Source organism: Phacochoerus africanus, chromosome 8 (genome assembly GCF_016906955.1).
Source record: "Phacochoerus africanus isolate WHEZ1 chromosome 8, ROS_Pafr_v1, whole genome shotgun sequence".
Lineage (NCBI taxonomy): Eukaryota > Metazoa > Chordata > Mammalia > Artiodactyla > Suidae > Phacochoerus > Phacochoerus africanus.
The window spans coordinates 80,090,845-80,115,994 of NC_062551.1; the positions used below are offsets into that span (position 1 = coordinate 80,090,845).

A 25,150-nucleotide genomic window follows, 5' to 3' on the forward strand; every position below is an offset into this window, starting at 1 on the left:
TGCCGGATGGGGCATCCACTTGCTGACCAGCCCCCAGGAGATGCAGTCAGGTCCACCAGGTGTTCACCCAGCTAGAGAGTCGGGGCCCCAGGAGAGAGCCCCCCATCCTCCCTGTCCTCTCTCACAGCCTGCAGGGATCTTCTCCTGGAAATGGAACGGGAGAGGGAAATGTCAGGAGAGGGGAAATAATCACCCCCAACCACACTGGCCACCGGCCGTGTGCTTGGCAGAGCGCTGGGGTCTTTACCTGGATCTCCAATATCATTCCCACGACCCCCTAGGGCACAGATACTCTTATCCGTTTCCCAGACACGGAAGTTTGAGGCTCAGGGAGGTGAAGAAACTTGCCCAAGACCACATGGCCAGCAGGGAAACCTTTGAGTGGTCCCTGAGCCCGAGCTCACGGCCACTGCCCTCTAAGGCCTCCCTAAACTCGGGGTGCCCAACCATTGGGGTGGGGGAGGGGATAGAATTTTTTAATTTTAAAAGTGCTTCGGAGTTTGTCCCTAGGCCTCCGTCTGTGAACTAGTGTGTGCATCACCGCGTGAGGCACTTAGTGGGGGCGCGTGTGCCTGCGGGTCATGTGTCTAAGAGTGAGTGTGCGCGCGCAGATGTCTCGCTCGAGTGTGTCCACGCGGGGCCTTCCTCGGTGGGTCTGTGTGTCCCGGTGGCGCGGGGCGCCCGGACCTTGGCTGGATGCGTGGCAGCTGAGACCACGTGCGGACGTGGGGCGCTCGCCTCCCCCGAAGGTGCGGGCGGCGGGCAAGGGCGAGCGTGCGCACGTGCGGCGGGCGGCGGTGTCCGCGGGTCGGTGTCCGCGGTGCGGGCGCCGTGTCCCCCCACCCGCCTCGGTGCTGATTGGCTCCGCGCCGTGACGGGCCGGCCCCCGCCCGGGGCGGCGGCGGCGGCGGCGGGCGCGGGTGCCCGCGTGTGCGCTGCGAGCCGGCGTGTGCGCCGGTGTGTGCGCCCGGCCGCGGGGTGTGCGGGAGAGCAGGGAGCGCGCCGACGCGCGGGCCGCCGCGGCCGAGCCCAGGGTGCGCGGCGCCCCCGCCCGCCCGGCCCGGCCATGGCCCCCGCCCGGGGCCGCCTGCCCCCCGCGCTCTGGGTCGTCACGGCCGCGGCGGCGGCGGCCACCTGCGTGTCCGCGGCGCGCGGCGAAGGTGAGCGGTGGCGGTGGAGGGGTGGCGGTGGCGGGGGCGGCTGAGGGGCCGGGGGCGCGGCGCGCGCTGCCCGAGCGAGGCTCAACTTCTTCCTTCCCCTGGACCCCGAATGCCAAAGGGGCTGGGATCTCTGAGCCTGGGGGGTGCAGAGGGGGCATCGTGGAAGAGACCCGGGGTTAGGGAACAGAGCGATGGCGATGGGGACGGGACTGGGGGAGAGGGACCCGAGGGCTTGAGGTTGAGGGACAGAAGCATGGGGGACAGGGGGACAGGACTGAGGGATTCAGAGCTGGGGACCGGAAACTGAGACTTGACACTGGGGACCAGGGGACAGGACTGGAGGGGACAGAAGGCAAGAAAAGAGGTATAGAGGAGACAGATGGAACAGGGGACAGGGGTGGGGACAGAGGACAGAGAGCAGAGTGACAGAGGGACACAAGGATGCAGGATGAGGTTCAGAGGGGCAGAAGAAGAGGGGGCTGGGGATGGCATTGAGAGCTGGGGACCAGGAACTGGCCACTGAGGACCAGAGATCAGAACTGGGTTTGGGGAAAGACAAGAATGAGGGGCAGGGAACAAGAGTCTCGGAGGCACCGGGCTAGAGGGCCAGAGGACTGGGGGAGAAGGAGGGACAGCAGCTGTGGAGTGACTGCCAGAGGGAAGGCAGCATTGGTGGGCTCTGGGCAGAAGGGGCCAGTGAGGAGAGGGCGGAGGGGGCTGCAGACAGACTGAAGCAGGCAAGGCCCCAGAGAGCTGGGTCTTGCCCAGGGACAAGGCTGGGGGAGTCCGGTCACTCAAGGGACACGGGAGGGAGGTGTGGGCTGAGAAGTCAGGACCAAAAGGGTCTGGGAAGGAACAAGGAATGCTGGGAGGGGGCATCCCTCAGGCTTCCCCAGCAGCACCCTCCCATACACACACACCCCCTACACACTTCTACACACCTTAGCCCTGGACACTCCAGGTCCAGCTCAAGATGCTGCCCTGGATTCTGCATTTCACCCCAGCCCCTGCCCTGGACCTCCTCTGCTCTTGCAGCTCTGCTTCAAGGAGGCCTGACCTGGTGCCCCGTGCAGCATCCTGGGGCTGACCTCCTGGATCCAAGCTGCGTTTTCACCCTGGCAGGATGAACTTCCAGATCCAGGGAGCTCCAGAGCCAAGGTTCCTCATCCACGCTCAGATACCTCCACATCCACTCCCTCACACGCAAGCAGCTCACAGAGATGCAGCCGTGCCCACAACCACACATGCACAGACAGACACGCATTGGAATTCACACACATGGACCCAGGCCTGTCAAGAGTCATGTGCATGGGCAACCCCTCCACCCCCATCCATCATCTGATGCAGCCAGTACACATGTGCACACACACACGTAAAGATGCATGCATGTGTGCAGACACCACATATATAAAAAGACTCTCAAACTTGCATTCTTATCCACAGAAATGCATGTGCACAGAATAAACGCACAGAGACATAGGTAAACTCATCATCTCCAATGGAACAGGGGCCACGCAGGAAGCAGGGACCATAGCAGGAAGCTGAGGTGGAGAGCACAGGGAGCCTGGGGGCTCCTGGGGCTGCAGCCCGTAGCCTAAGAACACAGTTTTCCTGGGGTTGGGTGAGGAGAAGAGAACGGTTTCAACATCCAGGGGGCCCACATCAAGGCTCTGGGTGATGGGTGGTGCACCCCCAACTCCTTCTCTAAGGAGGAACCGACACCCTCCAGAATCGCAGAGTCCTTGAGGAGGGGACTTGGACCAGGCTCACTGGTAGAGGACAGACCATTAGCCTGGCAGAGAGGATGTGTCCTGGGAGTGGCAACATTTGGGGACAAGACCAGGTCTCAGAGAGGAAGAGGGACTTGGGGGGGGCATTGTCCAAGGGCCAAGCCACGCCTCTCTGCTCAGCACAGCAGGGCACCCACCCACAGCCAGGCTCCCCACAGGTCCGACAGTCCTGGCTGGAGACCTGGGACAGGGGTTTCATGGAGGACAGCTGAGAGTCCCTGGGCTGGTGCAGAGCCAGAGCTGGCCAGAAAGGCTGTTGAGGGGGCCCTGTTCCCAGCTAGGGTGCCCCTATGCCAGGTCCCTAGAGGGCTGGGGACGGCCCTGCAGTCGCAGAAGTGCCCTCCAGCCCCACCAGGTTCGAAGCTCCTTATCACTCGCTGGTGTGACTCCCCCACCACTTTGGGGGGATCTCCGAGGCATTCACATCCTGGCTGACAGCCCCTGGCCACCCCGAATTCTCCAGCCTCACCGTCATGCGCCGTGTCCTCGGGGAATGTAAATCAATTTAAGTATTAGTTTCAGAGAGATGGAATGCGGGAAGGTGAGAGTGCTGGAGAAAAAAAAGAAATCACAAAATGCCTTCCACAGTCAAACAGGAAAGGTTTAGGAATTATCTGTGCTTCTCAGAGCAGGAGAGGGACCCGTTTGATCCCCAGAATAGCCAGGCAGGTAGACCCAGAAGGGGTTAAATGGTTGCTTCACTGAGGGCCCTGAGATCAGGTGTCTCATCTTCCCCTTTGCAAGTGAGGAGACAGGCCCAGAGAGGGTCATTGACTTCACAGATGTCACACAGACCTACCGTCCAGCAGTGCAAGAGGCAGGCGAGAGCCCAGCCCTGGTAAACCCAAGGATTAGACTCTCCAAGGGGACTCAGGCCCGAGCCGAGTGGGCCTAATGCTGGAATTCTCTCCAGCTCTGATGAGAGCTCCTGTGGGCCTGGAGCTGCCTATGAGAGACACCCTGTGTTCCACCTATGGAAGGGGACATGAGGTGGGGAAGTGGGGGAAAGAGGAGGGAGGGGATGGACAGAGAAGCGTCTGGAAGGAATTGGAACAAGCAGCCCTGGAATCTTGGAGCTCTTCCTGAATCCCATAGAATCGACTTTTGACTTATCTTTGGATTATCTGAACCCCCTGGCTGCCTGATCAAGAATCAGCTGCAGATGTGGTTGGGGGTTCCTAGAGGGGAAGGAAAGCCCTAGAACGTGGGGTCTTCAGGCCGCTGCCCCTATAGTCTGGCTTCTCTGGGGGAAAAGTCCAGGCTGTGGACATCCATTCCGATTGCCCCTACGTAGGGGCGGGTCTGGGTTGCATCCAGGTAATGCTGGAGAAGGGGCCCTCTGGCTCTGAGACCCCATCTGGGATGTGGATTGGGGTGGGGGAGCCGCACATTCCCTTTCCCCACCTGCTCCCCCAAATAGGGCCTGCTGGTCTGGGGGAAACTGCAGTGCAGCCCCCTCCCCCTCCTACCAGCCAGCAGGAGGAGAGAGCTCGCCTGACCCAGTTTTCTCTCCATTGCCTGAGAGGGAGGGGGAGAGGCGGGAAGGCTTCTTTGCCTGCGCCCCTGGCGTGGGGCCGGCTCAGCTCCGGGAAGGAAGATCCTTCTGCGGACATTGGCTCTGTCCCCTGATCCCACCTGGCCCCTGGGGACCCAGGGAGGAGCTCAGAGGCCCCTCCCTAGTTCTGCAAGTCCTCTCTCCTTCTGGCCTCTGGGGCCCCTGACAATGGAGTGGGGAGGGTGAGAGGAGGAAGAGGAAGAAAATCAGCAAATAAGAGCATCCTTCTCACTTCAGCATTTCCTGAGGACACTTGTCTCCATCCTCGAGGGGCAGGCACACAGCTATGCAGATCTCAGGCAGGAGGACACCCAGCCTCCATTCGGGAAAGTTCCAGAGGACCCTACATTAACCCTCTGTGACCTGCCTGATTGGGTTGGTTGGAAGCTCGCGGTTGCTGGCTGGGAGGGAGGGTGCATCGAAGAGAAAGTGAAATGAAAGCTATGGGACTTAGAGCCCAAAGCCCTTTTGGCAGATTGAAAGAAGCAGGGGCTCAGAGAAGCAAAGGGACTTTCCCAAGGACACACAGCAGAGACAGTGCTGGGTTTCAAGCCCTGATTTCTTCACAGTTTAGTGCGTCTTCATCACCATAAAGTGGGTGGGTGGGTCCTTGGTACCATGAGAGAGGCAGGAAGGCCAGGACCTAGGGACCGGGAACCAGCTTTGGTAAGGCATTGGCTCCAGGCTTTACAGTTTACCCTGGCCCACCCTTAGATATTATCCCCATTTCACAGATGAGGGAATTAAGATGCAGTGACGTGAAGGTCACTTGCTCCAAGTAGCTGTATCGTGACACGAGCCCAGCTGTGTCTGATTCCGAAGAAGGGTTCTTTTCTGTACCGTGTTGTTGGTAATTTGCAGGGTCTCCTTTAAGAAACTTGCTTTTGGGGCCAGCGCTCCTTCCCTCCTGCAGCGACAGCCCAGAGGTTCTGCTCCTTGGGCTCCAGCTGCCAGGGCTGGTGGCCTTGTCTGTGGTGCCCTGGCTGTCAGCCCTGCAGCTACACCTGTGGGGCTCCAGGCACATTCCTGCACTTCCCTGAGGCTTGGTGTTTTCATCTGTAAGATGGAGATGAGAATTAACACCTTTCCGCGTTGATGAGGCTCTCCAGGTCCCCACGTGGACCCCGGGACAGAGGACTTGTTGGGTGCGAGGCACCTCCGGGAGATGCTGGTGAAGCTGGGCCCAGCCCTCTGGGAGGAGGTTTGACCTCGATGCAGACATTGGCAGGTGCTTTTGAATAGCATCGCATCCCACGTGTGCCCCGGGGTCAGGTCATCTTCACAGCCCCCTGTAAGGCAGGCACCACCATCACCCCATTTTACAGAGGAGGAAACGGAGGCTCAGGGAGAGAGGAAACTTGCTCAGCTCCTAACTGATAGAGCTGGGATTCTGACCCAGGCCTCCCAGGCAGCTGAGCCCAGCCCGCTGAGCCCAGCCCTTAGCCATCCCACTGCACCAGCGACCCAGGCAGCCTGGCACTTGGGGCAGCTTGTATTCTGGGAGGTGAGCAGATTGTTTTTCTGGCTGCCTTGGGGGAGGAAGGTTTCAGGGACAAGAGAGAACTTGAACTGAGCCTTGGAAGGGGAAGTGAGAACACAGAGCCTGGAGCTGGCGTCTTCAGGGCTGAGAGCAGAACAGTGTGGCCAGGCCAGGCTGGTCCTGTGGGACTGGGATGGGGGGCCCAGGGGTCTGATGCGTTCTCGTCTCCTGTTCTACAGTGAACTTGCTGGACACGTCGACCATCCATGGGGACTGGGGCTGGCTCACATACCCGGCTCACGGGGTAAGTGATGGACTGGGGGGCCGGTGTTAGCCGTCTGTAAGCAGAGAGAGGCTGTGACTCCTAGTGTTATCTTCAAACAGATCAAAAGGAAGCAGAGGCCAAGAGAGGTGAAGGGACTTACCCAAGGACACACAGCAGTTAGAGAGGGAGCTGCTGCTTTCTTAGCAGCTTGATGCACATAGACCTTTGGGATTACAGAACCAACCCTGGTGCCAGGCTCCCAATTCTTCAAGTCTGGATATGGGGTCCTTAGGTCTGTGTCCTAGGCCTACAGATTCACGATGTGCCATAGCCAGGGCCAAGAAAGGCCCCAGCTGGCCTTTCACTCCTTCACAATTGGTCCCCTTCCATGGTTGCCCCACCCTCACCAGGGGCTGCCTGGACCCCTGGAGCCCCCAGTTGTTCCTCTCTTCTCGCAGGACCCTTGGGTGGCAGTGCCAGCCCACACTGTGGCCACCCTCCCAGGCCCATCTGGTCTCCATGGTAACCCTGGGCTCAGCGCATCAGGTCCCTGTGGGTTGTGTACTCACACGTGACGCTCCCTCCCACCCTCCTGGGACGTGGGTTGGCACCCCCGCCCCCCCAGGCGTCCAGGGCCAAGGCTGCCCTGCCCTGTCCTCTCCCTCCCATACTCTGACCCAAATCCCAGGGGTCAGGACAGTAAAGCCAAAATGAGCCCGTGAGCTTGGTGGGGTCCAGCTCCGCCATCCGCAAGCTGGGTGGTCCTGGGTCACCACTTCACCTCCTTGAGCCTCAGTTTCCTCGGCTATAGAAAGCGACAAGCATGCGACGACCTCATGGGGTTGGCTGCAAGGGTGAGGGAAGCGGACACATGCTCTTGGCCCTGGGCTTGGCCCACGGCGAGCCTTCATTTCTATCGTTACCATTGTTATCAGTGTGTGTTAGTATCGCTGTCATTGTTATTCGTGTGTGTCACAGTTACATCTCACCTAAGATTCCTACAAACATGCTCAGACACACACATGTGCGTGCGCGCGCGCGCACACACACATCCCTGTCGTAGATGCAAGCTCATCATGCACGTGCAACTTCTTTCATGAACACTTCAGCTCCGTGGCTCTGGAGACAGAGGGACAATAATATTAATGATGATGGGACGCTGAGCTGATGTTTGTGACGGGAGTCTTTCTTTACTTCAGGGTAAGATTTTCAGCGGGCTCTCTGTGGCCTGTGACTCTGATGAGCCCCACCCCTCTCTCCTGGCGGGGGCGGGGGTCTTGTTCCGGGGTAGCAGTCAGCTGAGTCTGCTGTGACGGGTCCCTGTGCACCAGGGTTCAGGGAGCTGGAGGGCTGGACCCAGGGGCCCAAGATCCTAGACGGACACCCTTCTCTGCCTGAGCAGATCAGCCCCGCCTGAGGACAAAGGCTGGGTCCTGGGGTTGTCCCTTTACCCCCCCAGGCCTCACTCTCTCCCTGTGAAGTGCTCCTCTGTGTGTGTCCCATGCGTGAGCACGGGTGTGAAAGGGCTGTGGCACAGGGAGCCAGCTCTGCCAATGGCAGAGGGCTGACCCTAGAGGGGGCGACTAGCTATTGGCTGAGTCAGCATTTCCCTGAGACCCAACAGCTAGGAGGGAATGGGCTTGCCCCCCTCCAAGTGGGTGTCTCTGTCCCACTCAGAGCTTAGAACTTGGTTTTTAGGGGAGCGAGGAGTCGTAAGGGATTTGCATAGGGGAGGAATATGGCCAGATTAGTGTTTTGGACCATCAGGCTGGTAAAGATTCTTTTGTTTGCTGGGCCCTGTAAAAAGTGCCTCAGAGTTACCTCATTTTGTTTGGGAGTTAGAACAAATAATTTATATTCACATAGCTCGTAACAATTCATGGACGTTATCTCATTTAATCCCCACTCCCAATCCTGCAAGTGGGCGCAGCCCTCCTGTTGCACAGATGAGGAAGCCGAGGCTCAGATCCATGAGAACAAACTTGCTCCTTGTCAGACAGGTTCCAAGTGATGGACGTGAACTCAGATCTCTCTGGGCCCAGAGCCCATGTTGAGTCCCTTGTGCTACCTTGGTGTGTGTCCACCTGTGAAGAGAGGGGGCAATCCTGCATTTTCTAGTGAGCCAGGGACCACCTCTCATCGTTGTGGAGCTTGGAGATTGGGCTCGCCCAGGGAGGAAAGAAGGCTGGATAAGTTCCCTGGCTTCATGTGCCAGGCTAGCAGGTGAAACATTACAAAAGCCCACATTTGAGTCTGAGGAGGGGTCTGGGAATCTTTGGTTTAATATGCGCCCAGCTGGGTGGAGAGCCTTTGGCGATGGTCCTTGAGGTTCTGTCCACCCCTCTGCTTCTGGAGTCTGTAAAGCACCGTGGGTATCAGGGTCATCCAGCGCTGTCTCCAGCATCACCAAGTCATCAGATGGTCGGGCAGGCACCACAGCTTAAAGCCAACGGTGCTGGATTTGGACAAGCTGGTGCTCTGCCGTCTCTAATCAATGTGACTCAAGCCAGTCCCTTTCCCTCGCCTCCACCTCCTCGTTTATAATATGGGGATGATCACAGGACCTGCTCCATGCAGTTGTCATCTGTGAGATGAGGCAGGAAAAGGACATCAAACCAGTGAGAACCCTGAGCGGTTAAGCATCTCTGCTAAGGTCAGCGAAGTCTGGCCCAGAACTCGTGCTTTTAGCCAGGCTGCACCCTTTCCTGCACACACTGGGTGTTCCGCCTTGTCTGGTGAATTAACAGCCATTCACAGCTTTAGGTGAAAGGGCACCTTCCTTTTTATTGTCTCCCTTGATCCTCTCTGCCCCCAGCAGCAGAGGAAAGGGCAGGCATGGGCTACGCCATTTCACATGAGACACCCAAAGCTCAGAGAGGGAATGTGACATACCTAGGAATGCACAGCTGGTTTGCTTCCTTCTGTTCTGGGAAGGGAGTTCCCAGTGGTGGTGGGGCGGGGGAGGGAGAAGTGTGCCAGATGCTAGAGAGGCAGCTGGATCGGGAGTGGCACCCAGCATGGGGCAGGGGCGCCCCATGTAGAGAACTGGGCCGATTCCTCCCTTGTACCACCCTCCAAGAATTTGTGCCACACTAGGTCCGTCGCAGCCCCTAGGCTAAGCCAGCCCCTGGCACTGGTGGGGCGACTGGAGCAGGCTTAGATGGAGCTGATTAATTTATCTGGGTCCCTGGCAGGAAACAGACAGGGAGCAGCTGGCTGGCTCTTTGGTGCTCCATTAATTGTGACAATGACTTTAACCCCAGATGTGACGCAGGGCTGCCCAGAGCCCCAGCTGCAGAATAGGGCACCGGGTGGGGTCCTCCTTGCGGGAGAGAAGGGGGGCAGGATGCTACACTCCTTCAGGTGAGGCTGGCACATCCTGCTGCTTCCCCAGTGGTCCCTAGAGGCAGGCACAGGTGTATTGGGAGGAGGCTGCCAGCTCAGCATCGAATCAGTCCCATTCCTGGGGTGCCTTCTGTGCCAGGCTCAGGCTGAGCACTGTGCGGGCTTCTCCTTTTATCCCCTCAAGCCCCACTGAAGTGCGGCCTTTCTGAGCCCCATCTTACAAATTATGGGTACTGAGGATTGAGACCATATACATGGCCAAGGTGAGGTCAGACCCAGGGGTTTTTGTCAGGCAGGAAAGACTTGAGATGCCCGTGGTCCCCCCTCTAACCCTCGTGGAGCAGCCCAGAACCCTGCAGACTCTCAGAGCACCATGAGGAGTGGTCTTTACCCCCTTCTTCCCCAGCCCCTCCACTATCCCCCACCCCCCACCTCCTGCTTAATCAGTAGGTTTCTAGTTCAAGGACAATACACATAGAGGCCCAAGAGAGATCATGGCACTGTGACTCTGATGGAGCCAATACAGGGGAGCCAGCTCCTATCCCCTCCACCTGCCCTTGGCTGCCAGCTCATCCTCAGAACCCTCTGGAGTCCACTGAACTTAGCCCAACAATGACTGCTGCTAGCCAACCAGCATTCTGCAGCTGAGGAAGCTGGGGCCCAGAGAGGAGCAGCAACTTGCCCAAGGTCAAACAGCCAATCCCAGAACCCAGGCCACTAGACTTTCAGATCCTTTCTCAATATTGTGTCTTCAGTATGATGCTTCCTCGACCAAACTGTGCTTGACAAGAACATTGCTTACACTTCCAGCCTCTGCTGGGGCTCTTCCCTCCCGTCCACGCAGGCGGGACCTGCATCAGCCTCAGGAAGCCTCGCCGCTCCCCGCTCGCCCCATCCCTTTGCTATGTAACCCCACACTCCTTGTTTGTGATGGGACTGTGAGCTGCTTGGGGGGCGAGGGAGTGTTTCTGGTGCATTTCTTTCGTTCTTTCTTTTGCCCACCCCCACCCCCCACCATACAGAAGTTCCCTTGGCCAGGGATTGAACCCGAGCCATAGCAGTGACCTGAGCTGCTACAGTGATAATACCAGATCCTTAACCCACTGAGCCACTGGGGAACTCCCTCTGGTGAATTTCTTTCTTTCTTTTTTAAATAAGTGGTAAAATGTACGTAGCAGGAAGTTTACCATCTTAACCATTTCAGTGACATTAAGTACATTTACATCGTTGTATGACTGTCACCGCCATCCGTCTCCACAACTCTTCATCCTCCCAGACTGAAACGCTCTATATATCCATTCAATGTTTTTTCCCTGCTATTTATTTATTTTTTGATGATTTTTTATTTTTTACATTATAATTGGTTTACAGTGTTCTGTCAATTTTCTTTTTTTTTAAGAATGATTTTTATTTTTTTCAGTATAGCTGATTTACAGTGTTCTGTCAGTTTTCTACTGCACAGTGAGGTGACCCAGTCACACATACATGTGTACATTCTTTTTTCTCACATTATCATGCTCCATCATAAGTGATCAGACATAGTTCCCAGGGCTATACAGCAGGATCCCATTGCTTATCCATTCCAAAGGCAATAGTTTGCATCTATTAACCCCAAATTCCCAGTTCCTCCCAGTCCCTCCCCCTCCCTCTTGGCAACCACAAGTCTGTTCTCCAGTTTTCTGCTGTACAGCAAAGTGATCCAGTCTCACACACACACACACACACACACACACACACACACACACACACACATTCTTTTTCTCTTCCATCGTGTTCCATCAGAAGTGACTAAATGCAGTTCCCTGTGCCATAGAGCAGGATCTCATTGCTCATCCACACCAGATGCAATAGTTTGCATCTATTAACCCAGACTCCCAGTTCATCCCACTCCCTTCCCCTCCCCCTTGGCAACTACAAGTCTGTTCTCCAAGTCCATGAGTTTCTTTTCTGTGGAAAGGTTCATTTGTGCCATATATTACATTCCAGATTTAAGTGTATATCCATTAAGCCTTAACTCCCATTCCCCTCTACCCTCCCCCCCAACCCCTGGCAGGTACCACTCTACTTTCCGTCTCTAGGAATTTGACTTTAAGTACCTCATATAAGTGGAAGCACATAGGGTTTGTCCTTTACTGTCTGGTTTACTTCACTTTGCATAATAACACCCTCAAGTTTCATGCATGTTGCATGTGTCAGAATTTCATTCATTTTTAAGATGGAATAATATCCCATTGTAGGGATATACGCATTTTGTTTATCCATTCATCCACCAATAGACCTTTGGGCTGCCATGAACATGGGTGTGCAAAAGTCAGTTTGTGTCCCTGTTTTTTGTTTCTTTGGGGTATATACCCAGAAGTGGAATTTATAGTCATCCTCTGTTTAATTTTTGGAGGAACTGCCATACTCTTCTACAGTGGCTGCATCCATTTATATTCCCACCAGCAAAACCTGGGGTTCCAGTTTCTCCACGGCCTCATCAATATTTGTTGTTTTCTGCTTCCTTTTTTTTGGTCTTTTTGCCTTTTCTTGGGCTGCTCCCACAGCACATGGAGGTTCCCAAGCTAGGGGTCCAATCACAGCTGTAGCCACCAGCCTACACCAGAGCCACAGCAATGTGGGATCCGAACCATGTCTGCAACCTACACCACAGCTCACAGCAACGCCGGATCCTCAACCCACTAAGCAAGGCCAGGGATCAAACCCGCAACCTCATGGTTCCTAGTCAGATTCGTTAACCACTGAACCACAACAGGAACTCCGGTTTGCTACTGTTTTGATAATAGCCAATGGGTGTGAATTATCTCATTGTGGTTTTGGTTTGAATTTCCCTAATGCTTAGTGATTTAGTGACAGCGAGCATCAGTCCATGTGCTATTTAGCCATCTGCATATCTTCTTTTTTTATTTTCTGATGGCCGCACCCATAGCATATGGAAGTTTCCAGGCCAGGGATTGCATCTGAGCCACAGCTGCGACCTACACCACAGCCGTGGCAATACCAGATCCTTAACCCACGGCTCTGGGCTGGGGATCGAACCCATGCCTCCGTGGCCACCCAAGCAGCTTCAGTTGAATTCTTAACCCGCTGCACCACAGCAGGAAGTCCTGTGTATATCCTCTAGAGAAATGACCATTCAAGTCTTTTCCCATTTTTTATGGGTCTGACTCTGTCATTGACTTACAGGAGTTCTTGATATATTCTGGATGTTTATCCCTTATCAGATACATGATTTGCAGATATTTTCTTCCATTCTGTGGGTTGCCTTTTCACTCTGTTGATAGTGTCACCAGTGGTCGTTGGTTTATTTCTCAATCAGTGATGCCTGGCCAGCACCTGGCACAGAAGCAGTCACACTCAACTTTTGAATCCTGGTACTTCTTTGGGTGGAACCCAGGCCAGCTCATGAGCCCCTAGCCCTAGGTTGTGGGCAGAGGGAACATCAAGCCCACCAAGGCAGAGGGAGTCCATCCATCATCCTGTCAGTCAACAAGCACCAATGCAGGGGGTGGTGCTGAAGGGTTTGAGGCAGGGGCGTGACATGGTCAGGTTTGTGCATTAGAAAGTTCTCTTTGGCAGCTGATATGGAAGCTGGACCTTTGGGGTCACTGATTTCCCCAGGCAAGAGTCCCTGCTCTGGTAGTGATGGATAGCTGTGTAGAAACGAGGTCAGGGCTCTGTAGCTTTGGCCTCAGTTCCAGTCCTGGCTCCATCACTATGTGACCCCAGACAACGTGGCTCTATGCCTGAACCTCTCTGTTCTGCGTCTGTGAAAAGGTAGCAGATAACAGTTCCCCAGAGGGATGAGACACTGCGAGATCACGTCCGGAGGATGCTTAACATCTGGCAACTAACGGCCTAGTAGAAGGTCCAGCTCCTCGCGTCTGGAGAACATTCTGCCTGCTTCCCCAGGACGCCCCCGGCACAGTGCATGTGGCAGGTGGCAGGGGAGGGCCAGGTGCTGCCTCTCATTTCAGCTGGCTGTGCTCTCTCTGCCCGCAGTGGGACTCCATCAACGAGGTGGATGAGTCCTTCCGGCCCATCCACACATACCAGGTGTGCAACGTCATGAGCCCCAATCAGAACAACTGGCTGCGCACTAGCTGGGTGCCCCGCGATGGCGCCCGACGCGTCTATGCTGAGATCAAGTTCACCCTGCGGGACTGCAACAGCATGCCCGGCGTGCTGGGCACCTGCAAGGAGACCTTCAACCTCTACTACCTGGAGTCGGACCGCGACCTGGGCGCCAGCACGCAGGAGAGCCAGTTCCTCAAGATCGACACCATCGCAGCTGACGAGAGCTTCACAGGCGCCGACCTGGGCGTGCGGCGCCTCAAGCTCAACACGGAGGTGCGCGGTGTGGGCCCCCTCAGCAAGCGCGGCTTCTACCTGGCCTTCCAGGACATCGGCGCCTGCCTTGCCATCCTGTCTCTCCGCATCTACTACAAGAAGTGCCCTACCATGGTGCGCAACCTGGCTGCCTTCTCGGAGGCGGTGACGGGGGCCGACTCATCCTCGCTGGTGGAGGTGCGGGGCCAGTGCGTGCGGCACTCGGAGGAGCGGGACACACCCAAGATGTACTGCAGCGCCGAGGGCGAGTGGCTGGTGCCCATTGGCAAGTGCGTGTGCAGCGCTGGCTACGAGGAGCGGCGGGATGCCTGTGTGGGTGAGCGCGCCTCTGTGCAGGTGGACCGGCAGCTGGGCTCAGTCCGGGCAGGGCTGCAGGGGGAGCAGGTGGCAGGGTTGGCACAGTCAGCAGGCATCTGGGTGGCACACACAGCACCTGGGAAGATGCATTAATCTCTAGTGTCCCTGTGTCACAAGGCCACCTGTGTGTGTTGTGTGTGTGTTGGGGAGATACTGGGGCCTGGTGGGATTAGAGATGTTACTGGGGAGGTGCCTGTGTTAGGGAGCAATAATGCAACCTAACTTATGTCCATCATTATTCTAAGCACTTTTCATGTATTAACTCATTTAATCCCCACAACTAACCAGTGAAATAGAAACTACTCTTACCCTAGTTTTGTAGATGAGGACACCGAAGCACAGAGAGGCAAAGCAGCTTGCCAAGGTCACACAGCTAGGAAGTCACAGAGCTCCAATTTGAACCCAGGGGTCTGGCTTCAGAGTCCAGGCTCAGAGCCACTAAACTTGTGTCCTATCAGGTGGGGTGGCGTGAATTGGAATCAGTGCTTGGGGTGAATGAGTGGCATACAGGGCTGCTGTGAGGGTATTCGGGCACGGGCACCCAGGGAGGACTGTGTGAGTTGGGTCCCCCTGTGTTCAGGGGATCTGGGGGAGAGGACAGCCAAGAGCACTTGGGTCATAAAATAGCACCTGTTCCCATGGATGTCCTGCTGGGATTCCCACGTCACAGAGCAGGAGCAGGGTCCAGAGCCCAGGCTGTGTACATGTGTGTGGTCGGCAGACTCCCACGTGGGGGCGGTACAGCCAGGCATCCCGACAGCCCAGGAACACGGAGAGCTGGTGTGCACAGGCAGCTGGTGCCCCAGCTGTTACTGGTCTTGGCCTGGTCGCCCTCCGCCCTTCCTCAGTCTCCCCAGGGGCTGGACACACAGCAGCTCAGCCACTCAGAGGACAGTGTAGCCTGCTGCTGGGACCATTGGTTCTCCTGGGGGAGGAGGATATTCCCGGGCAGGGATCAGAGAGACTAGGGCCTGTCCCTGGACAGCCTAGGTGAAAACTGGGATGGGGCCGTGTTAGCCAAGGGAATACCCTCTGAGCCCTTTGCTGCCCCAAGGTCATCCAGGGGAACAGGTGCAATTTCACGACCCAAGTGCTCTCAGCCGTCCTCTCCCTCAGGTCTCCCTGAACACAGACAGGACCCAGACAGTCCTCCCTGGGTACCCCTGCCCACGGTACCTTCACAGCATTCCTGTACGCCACTCATTCACCCCGAGCCCTGATTCCGATCCACGCCACCCCATCTGATAGGGCACAAGTAGGGTTCCAGGACCACAGTTAGAGGGACCTTCAGGCCGACTCAGCACCATCCCTTGGGCCAAGCCGGCAGGAAGGCCCCTTGGTGCTCACAGGACTGAGCAGGACCCAGGTTGACAGTTTCAGGTGATGTACAAGGTGACTTCAGAGTCCAAGCAGGTCCAGCTGAGGAGCTGTCTTGCCCTGAGATCTCCAGGCCAGAATCTCCTGTCCAGCCACCAGGCCCTCTCTGGCCCCTCCGTGGGGTTCTCTGATTTCCTTCCGAAATCTTTCCTCGCATTGCCAGCTGCTATTAAGTCTTCACTTCTCCCGGATCCTAAACCCCAAAGCACCTTCTGTGGCATCTGTGTTTCTGGATTTGTTCCACCTTCTGTGGCTTAGTTTTCCAGGGTCCCCAGGCCTCCAGCTTCTCCTGATTCCTTACAGACATCCCTGTACTTCTCAACTTCCCCTGGGTAATAATAATAACACCACGCATCCCAGCCGCCTTTACAGCTTGCAAGGGGATTCTGCACGTATCTATTCATTGACCCATTGTGGCAAAGTGGGTGTTAACAGTTCCATTTTACAGATGGGCAAACTGAGGCTCCAGAGGTGGTGTCCTGCTTAGGACTCAGAGCAGGTGAGAGGTGGACCTGGGCCCTGAGCCAGGCCTGTCTTGCCCTGAGCCGTGTGTACTTTTGACCTACCCCTGGCCCATCCTGACTGCATACCCTGCTAGAGCCGGCTCCCAACATCCCCTTTTTCTGATGGGGAAAATAAAGTCCCTTCGTGACAGTTGTCGTAGTGTTTGCCATGTGCCGGGCCCCTTAATGAGGACATCCTGTCATGCATCTTGTCAGTTATTCCTTCTGTTGAGCATCTATTGAGTCCAGGTAGCAGGGACAGAGGCACAGAGAGAGTTGCTCAGCCTTACCATGGTCCTCTAAGCTAGGAATGATATCCCCATCTTACAGATGTGAAAAACTGAGGCTCCTGAGTGTAAGTGGTAGAGGAGAGATCTGATCCCAAGTTTTCTCACTCCAGAGCCCTGCACTGCTTCCTCTGTCCACAAAGCTCTCTGTGAAGCCCCACTTCCCTCCTCCCAGTGCTTAGGAGCCAGTACAGTATAAGCTATAACAGTGGGGCAAGCCAGCCAGTGGTTACCAGCAAGCACAAGCAGGCCTCTTGTTTGTCCTGCATGCACACTTGCCTGTAGCAGGGAGACTGGTCCTCCTGACGTCGGGGTTGGGGCCTCCCTCAGAGGTGCTTGCTCCAGCCTCCTTTTTTGATAGAGGTGGGAAGTAGAGCCCAGAGAGGGAAAGCGTCTTGCCCAGGGACCCACAGCATGTCAAGGGCAGTCCTCCTGGTGGAAACCCCAAGACCTGAGCAGCGGAACCTCCCCAGAACTGGAGAAGCCAAGGCCGCTCTATATCCTGATGCTGCTGGCATATTAATGAAAAAAAAATAAAGAAATGCCAAAGCAGGGTTAGGGAATTGCAGCATATTTTGAATTTTACATTTAAATCACAATACTATATAATTATGCCAGTTGCAAGATAATTACGGGTTCTATAAAAAATATTAATTCATAGTGCACGGCAGGCGCTGAGGTTTTGGGACGGGATGCCAGTTTTAAGTCGCGCAAGGAGAGACTTTTCACAACCCTGTTGTTGGGTTTCTGTGATTGTCTGTTAACCTCCTTTGCAGAAGCAGCACAGGTGCAAAACTGAGGCCCTTCCCAAGTGGGAGGCCCGTGGCCAGCAGCCCTGCCAGTGTCCCCCAACTCCACGCACTCCTTGGTGGGTAGCTTGAGAGTGGGCAGGATGGGGGGCCAAGCAGGAGCTGGGTGCGGACTCAGGGTGCCTTTCCTGGGCTACTCGAGAGGTCCTCTCAAAGCTCAGCCCCCGGCCCAACCTGAGCAGGACCTCCTGAGACCTGTGAGACACGGCCACGGCCACCCTCCCAGCCTGCAGGTCTCCGTCTCGCTGGTCTCCCCCTCACAGCTCTGCTCAGAAGTGGCCGAGCATCACTAGATTTTACAGAGAAGACCAAAAAGCCTGGGAAAGGGGACCAGGCCGATCACATGGCTTTTTAGAAGCCTTACTGAGACCACACTTGAGCCTCAGAGACCCACGGGAAAATGTCAGAGCCATTCAGAGCTAGTCTAGTTTCCAGGGGGGGAAACGGAGGCCCAGAGAGGTGCAGTGACTGGCCCAAGGACACACAGCTCGGAATGGTTGATTGAAGCCCAACCCTCCCAAGCCAGGGATCAGTCAGAAAGCTTGCCACCCACATGGCTGCACCCCCCTCCCTCCAGAAAGAGGAAGGACCTCTCAGAACATCACCCAACAGAGCAGCCGCCCAGAGTCTCAAGTCCCGGTTGCCGTCCTTTCTGTCACCTGCACACAGAATATAAACCACCCTCTGCGGCCCTAATCATCTTTCTATAAATATCAGAGCTTCTCATTCTGGAGGGGCAGCGTGAACAACGAGCTCTTTTGCCTTCCTGACTGTGTTTAAAATCTGATTTAGAATTAATTTCCTTTGGTCGTCCACCGGCAGACACCTTATTTGTCACATCTCAGGCTCTTGGCGGGGGAGAGGAGCGAGGTGGCCGGGGCCTCGGGCAGCTGCCGGCCTGACAGGCGGCCTGGGCAAGGTGCCCTCGGCAGGGGCAGGAGCCCCTCCTGGCCCACGGCCCATACCAGGCACCGCAGACTCCGGAAGCGCCCTGGGTCGACGGGCAGGGCCGGGCCTCAGCCCAGAGCCGCTCCATCTGTCTCGGCCATTAATTCCCGGCTCAGCCTCCAGGTCTCTGGGCTCCCCGAGGCCTGGTGATTAGTATTCTTATTAAGATTATTTTATTTTCATTGAGCGGATTAATCTAGCCCTGACACTTTATAGCCATATGGGTATTAGCCGAGCATGTGTGAACCGCCCGCCAGTGAGCGGCAGAATAGCCGGGCCAGCCCTAAGCCGAGGCCGGGGATTGAGAGGCTGGTGGGGGAAAGGCCCCAGCTCCGGAGGCTCCCCCGCTTGGGTTTGCATCCTGGCTCCACGGGGAACCTGGGATGAGGCACTCAAGCTCCCCCAACCTGTTTCCCCTCCCCCAAACAGATGTGTGAGTGCCCGCTACATGGAGTGGGAATGATAAGCATCAGGCACTGCGCTGGCCTGAATTCATGTGGATTCACTCATGTCCTCGCAACAGCCCTCGGAGGTGGGAACTCTAACTGTCCCATTTAACAGATGAAGACCCTGAGGCCCAGCGACTTGCCCAAGGTCACGTCTCCTAGATAAAGGGTTGGATGAGAAAAGGACCCTGAGTTTCTGCTCTTCACTCAGAAGGGCTAGATGCACTCTGAATGGTCAGGGACTCAACAGTGAAAGGCTCTCATGTGCTTCCTCGGTGCCACACTCACGCCAGGATGTCACCGCATGTGTCCTGGTCTGCCCCTCACTGCTCTGAAAGCTCCTTGAAGGCAGGACTAGCACTTATTTATCTCCATATGAATAAGTAGTAGAAGCTTCATAAATTCGGATGAAAGAATTAATGAGGGACTGAAAAGGCAGGCAGTCCCTGGGATGTGCATTGATGTGGATCCGCCAGTTACAGTGGGAGAGACGGGCGTTCATTTCAGCAGCAGGTGCGACGAGTGTTTGCTGATGAAGTGCAAAACCTGTTTCCTCAGCCCACTTAAGGGCTCAGAAGGAAGCTCTTAAGGCTGTGGCCCAGGTCTGGGCTTCCTGGGAGGCTTCTGGGAAGAGGAGGCAAGATCACAGGGTGTCATCTAGCAGCGCCCGCAACTCCTAGCACCCAGCCCCCAGTCACACCTGAGCCCACTTGGGGTTTCCCCAGGGGGCAGGAAGGATGTCTCAAAACTGGGGCACATTCTCCCTGACGCCCCAGCCTACAAGTCCCTTCTGGCTCCGTGGCCTCTGAGTCTGGGAAACAGCTTGAGGGAAGCATCATTTCTCCTGATTTCAGGTTTTCTCTCAAGTCTGCAAAATTTTACAAATTAACCTGATTTTGGCTGCTATAAAAAAGCAATACAATCAAATAAATGGCATGCTATCTTTGCAAATTAAACTTTTTTCAAGCACGGAGCTTTCCAGAACAGGACTTTTCAGAGAGATGTCCCAGTGAGTTTCCTGGTGGTCCCCGTTGCAGAGGAGTTCAGCTTCACAGGTGGAGCTGGGAGCTGCCTGGCTGGATGGCATTTGGTCCCCCTGAAGGCCTGGGGTGTCTCTGTGCCCAGAGCAGATAAAGGCAGGATTAGCTCACTTTGAAAACTCCCTCCAGCTTCCACCCTGAGCCAGACCCCAGGGACTTTGAGATGAATAATGTGGCCCTGCCCTATTCACAAGGATCTACTCGCAGGGAGAGTCAGACACACACAGATGAAAAAATACAGCCATCGTGTTGCAGGTGGTAAGACCGAGCAGGGGCTGCAGAAATGAGGGGAGTGCTTGCTTTTGTTTGTGTGTGTGTGTGTGTGTGTGTGTGTGTGTGTGTACATGTGGAGGTGTGGAGAGGTCCAGGAATGCTTCATCAAATGGAGAGTTAAAATGATCTTGAAAGAACTTGACAGGATGACAAGGGAGACCAGGCACAGCACGTGCAAAGGCCCTGAGGCAGGAAACAAGCTCCTGGGTGCAGGGAATGGTCAGTTCTTTAGTTCGGCCTGAGGGAGTGGGAGTGAGGGGAGGCGTTGAAGGAGGCTGCAGGGAGGCTTTGTTTAAGGCCACAGGGAGCTCATGGAGGTTTGGACTGGCAGTGTCATTTTAAACAGTCCCTCAACCTACAGCACCTCCGCTCCCTGCCGGGCTGACTCATTCTCAGCCTTTAGGCCACAGCTCAAGGTCCCTCTGCAGAGGAGGAATAGAGTGAGTGATGCAGAAGAACTGCATCTTTGTCCCTTGGGAGATCTCCCAGGAAGCCCTGGGTCAGAGAGCTGTCCCTGAGGCCCGGCAGGGTGGCCCGGCAGGCTCACAGAAGCCGCCTTCTCCTCCACAGCCTGTGAGCTGGGCTTCTACAAGTCAGCCCCCGGGGACCAGCTCTGCGCCCGCTGCCCTCCCCACAGCCACTCTGCAGCCCCTGCCGCCCAGGCCTGCCGCTGTGACCTCAGCTACTACCGCGCAGCCCTGGACCCGCCATCTGCAGCCTGCACCCGTGAGTACCACCCCAGGGCCCCAGAACCCTCCAGCCCCGGACTGGGCCAGGACCCCATGCTCACTCCCTCAGGCCCCCAGGGAGCCAGGTCTCTGGGTGAGGCAGGGACAGGTGACTCTCTGGAGTCGGTGTGTATGTGGGGGGGACTCTAACCCCTCACCAATGGCCTTGACTTCTCTGGGCTCCCAAACTCTTGTCATAGGTCACCTGCCATCCCCCTGGGAAATCTTTCATCTCCTCCCTTGCTCTCTCCTCTCTGCTCCAAAGGACAGGCAAGAGCTGGACTCATGGTGGCTTTGGCCTTCTGCCCCAGCAGTGATGCCAACATCCTAGGGGCTGGGGTAGGCGAGTGGGGGGCTGCCCCATGAGCCAAGGCAGGTATCAGAGGAGTCCCCATCACTGTCGTCCTTGATAAACTGGTAGGAGCTACTGAATTCTGGGAGCTGCTTTAGCGTGTGTGGATGTGGGCATGATTGTGTATGTGGAGTGTGTGTGGCAGCTGTGCATCTGATTCTGTGTGTGCCTGTGAGCCCTCCAGCCATCCTGACTGTGTGTGTCTGTGTCGGTAGCTGGTCCTACCAAAGATGCCTGCACAGGGTGAGTGTTGGCATGCTGGTGCCCACGTGTGTAAAGTGTTCCTACAAGGGTTCATGCACACGTGTGTGCACATCTGGGTACCCATAGTGGACTCCTAAGTCCGAGGGGAACTTGAACAAGCTTGCCTTGTGAGCTCAGCGTGTGCACACCTGGCCCGGCAAGGGAGGTGTGTGCCTGGAGAGGGCGTGGTGGCCCACGTGCCCTGGACCCCAGGGGGGCTGCGAGGGGCTGGCCCGCGCCTGCAGGGCTGTGTGATTGTCTTGGCGCCCTGCTGATGTGGCTCCTCCATGGTCTCCTCTCCCCTGGGAGAGGGGCCTCTCAGTCCCTTCTGGGCCAGGGAGGGGCTGCAGCCAGCTCAGCCCACCCCGTTTGCCAGGGCTGGGCTCTTACCGGGGGGGAGGGGTCCTTCACGTGGTGCTGGCCAATTTTGCCCAGGTATTTACCCCAACCTGGTCTCCATCGTGGCCTCCCCCAACTTCCATCACCCCCCAGCCCCAGGCTCTCTGCGCAGGGCCAGTGAGGGCCCAGGTGTATTCACATGCTATACCCACACAACCATCACACACATACACATTTCACACACACACACGCACGCACACACACCCTCCAGTGTTCTGCTCAGGCCTGCGCTTTTGCCCCATGTGGGACCTGCTGGGGCAGAAAGGCTGAGGGGCATGGTGACTGCTCTGGGCTCTGAAGGCCAGGCGGGCCCAGCCCCAGGTCGGGGACACCTGCACTCAGCTGACTAGACTCTGGTTTCTATGCAAATCCACAGTCCAGCGCTCTCCAGTTCCAGGAAGCTTAAGACTGAATGACTAGGCTTTTAATATTCCACACCCTGCAGGTTCTCAGGTTCTGGATGATTCTGAGATTCTACACTTCTCTTAAGATCTGAGATTCCTTGTTTGGGATTCTGAGAGTTGGAATTCTGAGCCTCTGGGTCTCTACTCTCCCCATGCCTTCCTGGTTTAAATCCCCACCCCCAGAATCCTACCCCAGCCCCACCCCTCTCTCCCCCACCCCTCCCTCCATCATCCTTGTGCTCCCATCCTGTGGGGTGGGGCGGCTTGGCACACGGGGCTCCACTCCCCCGCCGACCCCCCGAAGTGTTTAGTGTCATTCAAGCTACATCCAGCCGGGTTTAAGGAGTGGAGTGTGGGATGCAGAAGACTGGGGGTCTCACACCCAGGCTGCCCCCCAGGACTGTGCAGTCTCTACCCTGCTCTAGGTGAAAATTGTGTGAAGCATAAACCCCAGGATCCTTGCGGTCCTGCCTGGAAAGAGGGGAGATGGCTTGTGTGCCCAGACCCTTCCCAGTCTGATGGTAGAAGCACTGCCTCTGCCCTCGGGGACCTTCCAGAGGATGGAAGCTGTGCCCTTATCCTTAAGGAATCCCCAAATATCATGGGGGAACTACAGCCCTTTCCCCGAGGGGCCCAAATAAATACCCTCCATGCCCACCTGTCATTCTCTGTTCCCCAGGGCCCCCCTCAGCTCCGGTGAATCTCATCTCCAGTGTAAACGGGACATCGGTGACCCTGGAGTGGGCCCCTCCACTAGACCGGGGTGGCCGCAGTGACATCACCTACAATGCTGTGTGCCGCCGCTGCCCCTGGGCCCTGGGCCACTGTGAGACATGTGGGAGCAGCACCCGCTTCGTGCCCCAGCAGACCAGCCTGGTGCAGGCCAGCCTGCTGGTGGCCAATCTGCTGGCCCATATGAACTACTCCTTCTGGATCGAGGCCGTCAACGGCGTGTCTGACCTGAGCCCCGAGCCCCGCAGGGCCGCTGTCGTCAACATCACCACGAACCAGGCAGGTAGGCGGAGACGCCGGTCCCCAGTTTTCCCACCCCCCAACCCCCACCGCGTCAGAGCGCCCCCAGACTTGCTATGGCATTTGGACAGGGGCCCTGCCCTCCTCACCAGGACTCCAAGCTACAGGCTCGTCTCGCCGTTGGAGATGTAGAACACGTCCTGTAGGTGGCAGGAATCCAAAAAGCACAGGCTAGCATGACTGTCCTAGGCCTGGGTTCTGGAACTTTCCCTCTTGGCCTCTGTTTCCTCCCTGGTGCAGCAGGAATAACAATACCTGTTCAGTTACTGTCATGAGGCTTAAATGAAGGAAATGAACGTGCTTTAGCCCAGCACCTGGTCCATGATACATGCTCGATAAACGTCATTAAAAAATAAAATCAGTCCGATTACCATTTCCAGAACAGCTGCCACTGCTGCCCTTGGGATGGATTTGGTCGCACTGGTTTGGACAATAGCCATTTATCTCTCTGTTTCTAGCCAGTTGGGCTAAATATAGCCCCTTTCTTTCCAAATTCTGGTAGCTCCTACCTGTCAAGTGGAACCTGACCCAGGAGCCCACAGGGGCAGCTCCCACCTTTACAGGTCCCCCGCCCTGGCACGGGCCTTGTGGCTGCTCACCCCGTCTCCGTTCAACACCACACAGGCCTGGCCCAGCAACTCCACTCCCATTGGGTCATGGAGGAGGCAACTGAGGCACACAGCCGCCCAGGGGCACCCCATAGAAGTGGCAGAGTCAGGATTCGAACCTAGATGTGTCTCACTCCCAAGTGAAGCAGGCTTCCCAACCCTGAGTCCAGGGTACCCCGTTCCTGAGGCCAGGACTTCATCCTCTCAAAAGAGCCTCATTCCATTGGCGTCTGTGGAACACCCGTGAGAGGCGAGGCACTCTGCTTGGTGCCTGTGGCACAGCTCTGCTCATGTGTCTCTGGGGCAGCCGAGGCAGGTGGCTGGCTGGGCTGACGGGGTGGCCCGGAGAGGAGAGAGCTGGCCGCATTCATACAACTCAGTGGGCTCCGTCATTAAAAAGAGCAGCATCTCTGAGTTCCCATTGTGGCTCAGCAGGTTAAGAACCTGACTAGTATCCATGAGGATGGGAGTTCAATCCCTGGTCTTGTTCATTGGGTTAAGGATCTGGCATGGCCATGCGCTGCAGTGTAGGTCACAGATGTGGCTCATATCCTATGTTGCTGTGGCTGTGGTGTAGGCTGGCGGCTGCAGCTCTGATTCAACTCCTAGCTTGGGGAGTTCCCGTCGTGGCGCAGTGGTTAACGAATCCGACTAGGAACCATGAGGTTGCAGGTTCGGTCCCTGCCCTTGCTCAGTGGGTTAACGATCCGGCGTTGCCGTGAGCTGTGGTGTAGGTTGCAGACGCGGCTCGGATCCCGCGTTGCTGTGGCTCTGGCATAGGCCGGTGGATACAGCTCCAATTTGACCCCTAGCCCGGGAACCTCCATATGCTGTGGGAGCGGCCCAAAGAAATAGCAAAAAAAAAAAGAAAAGAAAAAAGAAAAAGAACATCAACTCCTAGCTTGGGAACTTCCATGTGCCATGTGTGTGGCCTGAAAAAGGAAAAAAAATAAATAAAAAAATAATGGCATCTTGTGAGCCCACCACCCTTCCGGCCACTGAACCCTGCCTCTTCATTTTTCATGTCCACTTTATTGGGCATCTACTATGTGCAGTCCCTGCCTCCTGGAGCTCCTCGGTGTCCCAGGGAGACAGGATGTCCACTTATGAAGCCAAAACTGGCCCCGGGGGACAGGTGGAGGACACAGGAGGTGTGGGACAGAGTCGGAACTCGGGTGAGCAGAGGGGAAGGTGGAGGCCTGCAGGCTGGAAGGGGCAGGGAGAATGGCGTTGCAGCTCTAAGGACAGTCCCCTCCGCTTGGCCGGGGCTGGGTCTGTACCTGTCACTTCCCAGCAGACTCACCCCAGGGCTAAATGCTCTGACCCCAGGAGGGAGGGAAGGAATGGCTTGGATGAGGGAATGAGTGCAGGGGCGACAGAGTGACCTGGTATGACAGCA

General features: G+C 56.3%; 1 protein-coding gene across 2 annotated transcripts in view; it reads left to right on the forward strand.

Annotated features, from left to right (window-relative positions):
• The first annotated feature begins 928 nt into the window (after positions 1 to 928).
• The window catches only part of EPHA8 (EPH receptor A8), a 31,579-nt gene continuing 7,357 nt past the window's right edge, over positions 929 to 25,150 (forward strand). Inside the window, exons 1-5 of one of the 2 annotated variants that reach the window (XM_047790717.1) lie at positions 929 to 1,160; positions 6,225 to 6,289; positions 13,598 to 14,261; positions 20,556 to 20,711; positions 22,791 to 23,126. In XM_047790717.1, the coding sequence (XP_047646673.1) occupies positions 1,067 to 1,160; positions 6,225 to 6,289; positions 13,598 to 14,261; positions 20,556 to 20,711; positions 22,791 to 23,126 (1,315 nt within the window). In that variant the 5' untranslated portion in view covers positions 929 to 1,066. The remainder of the gene's footprint in view (positions 1,161 to 6,224; positions 6,290 to 13,597; positions 14,262 to 20,555; positions 20,712 to 22,790; positions 23,127 to 25,150) is intronic. The other variant, XM_047790716.1, reaches the window with a different exon arrangement.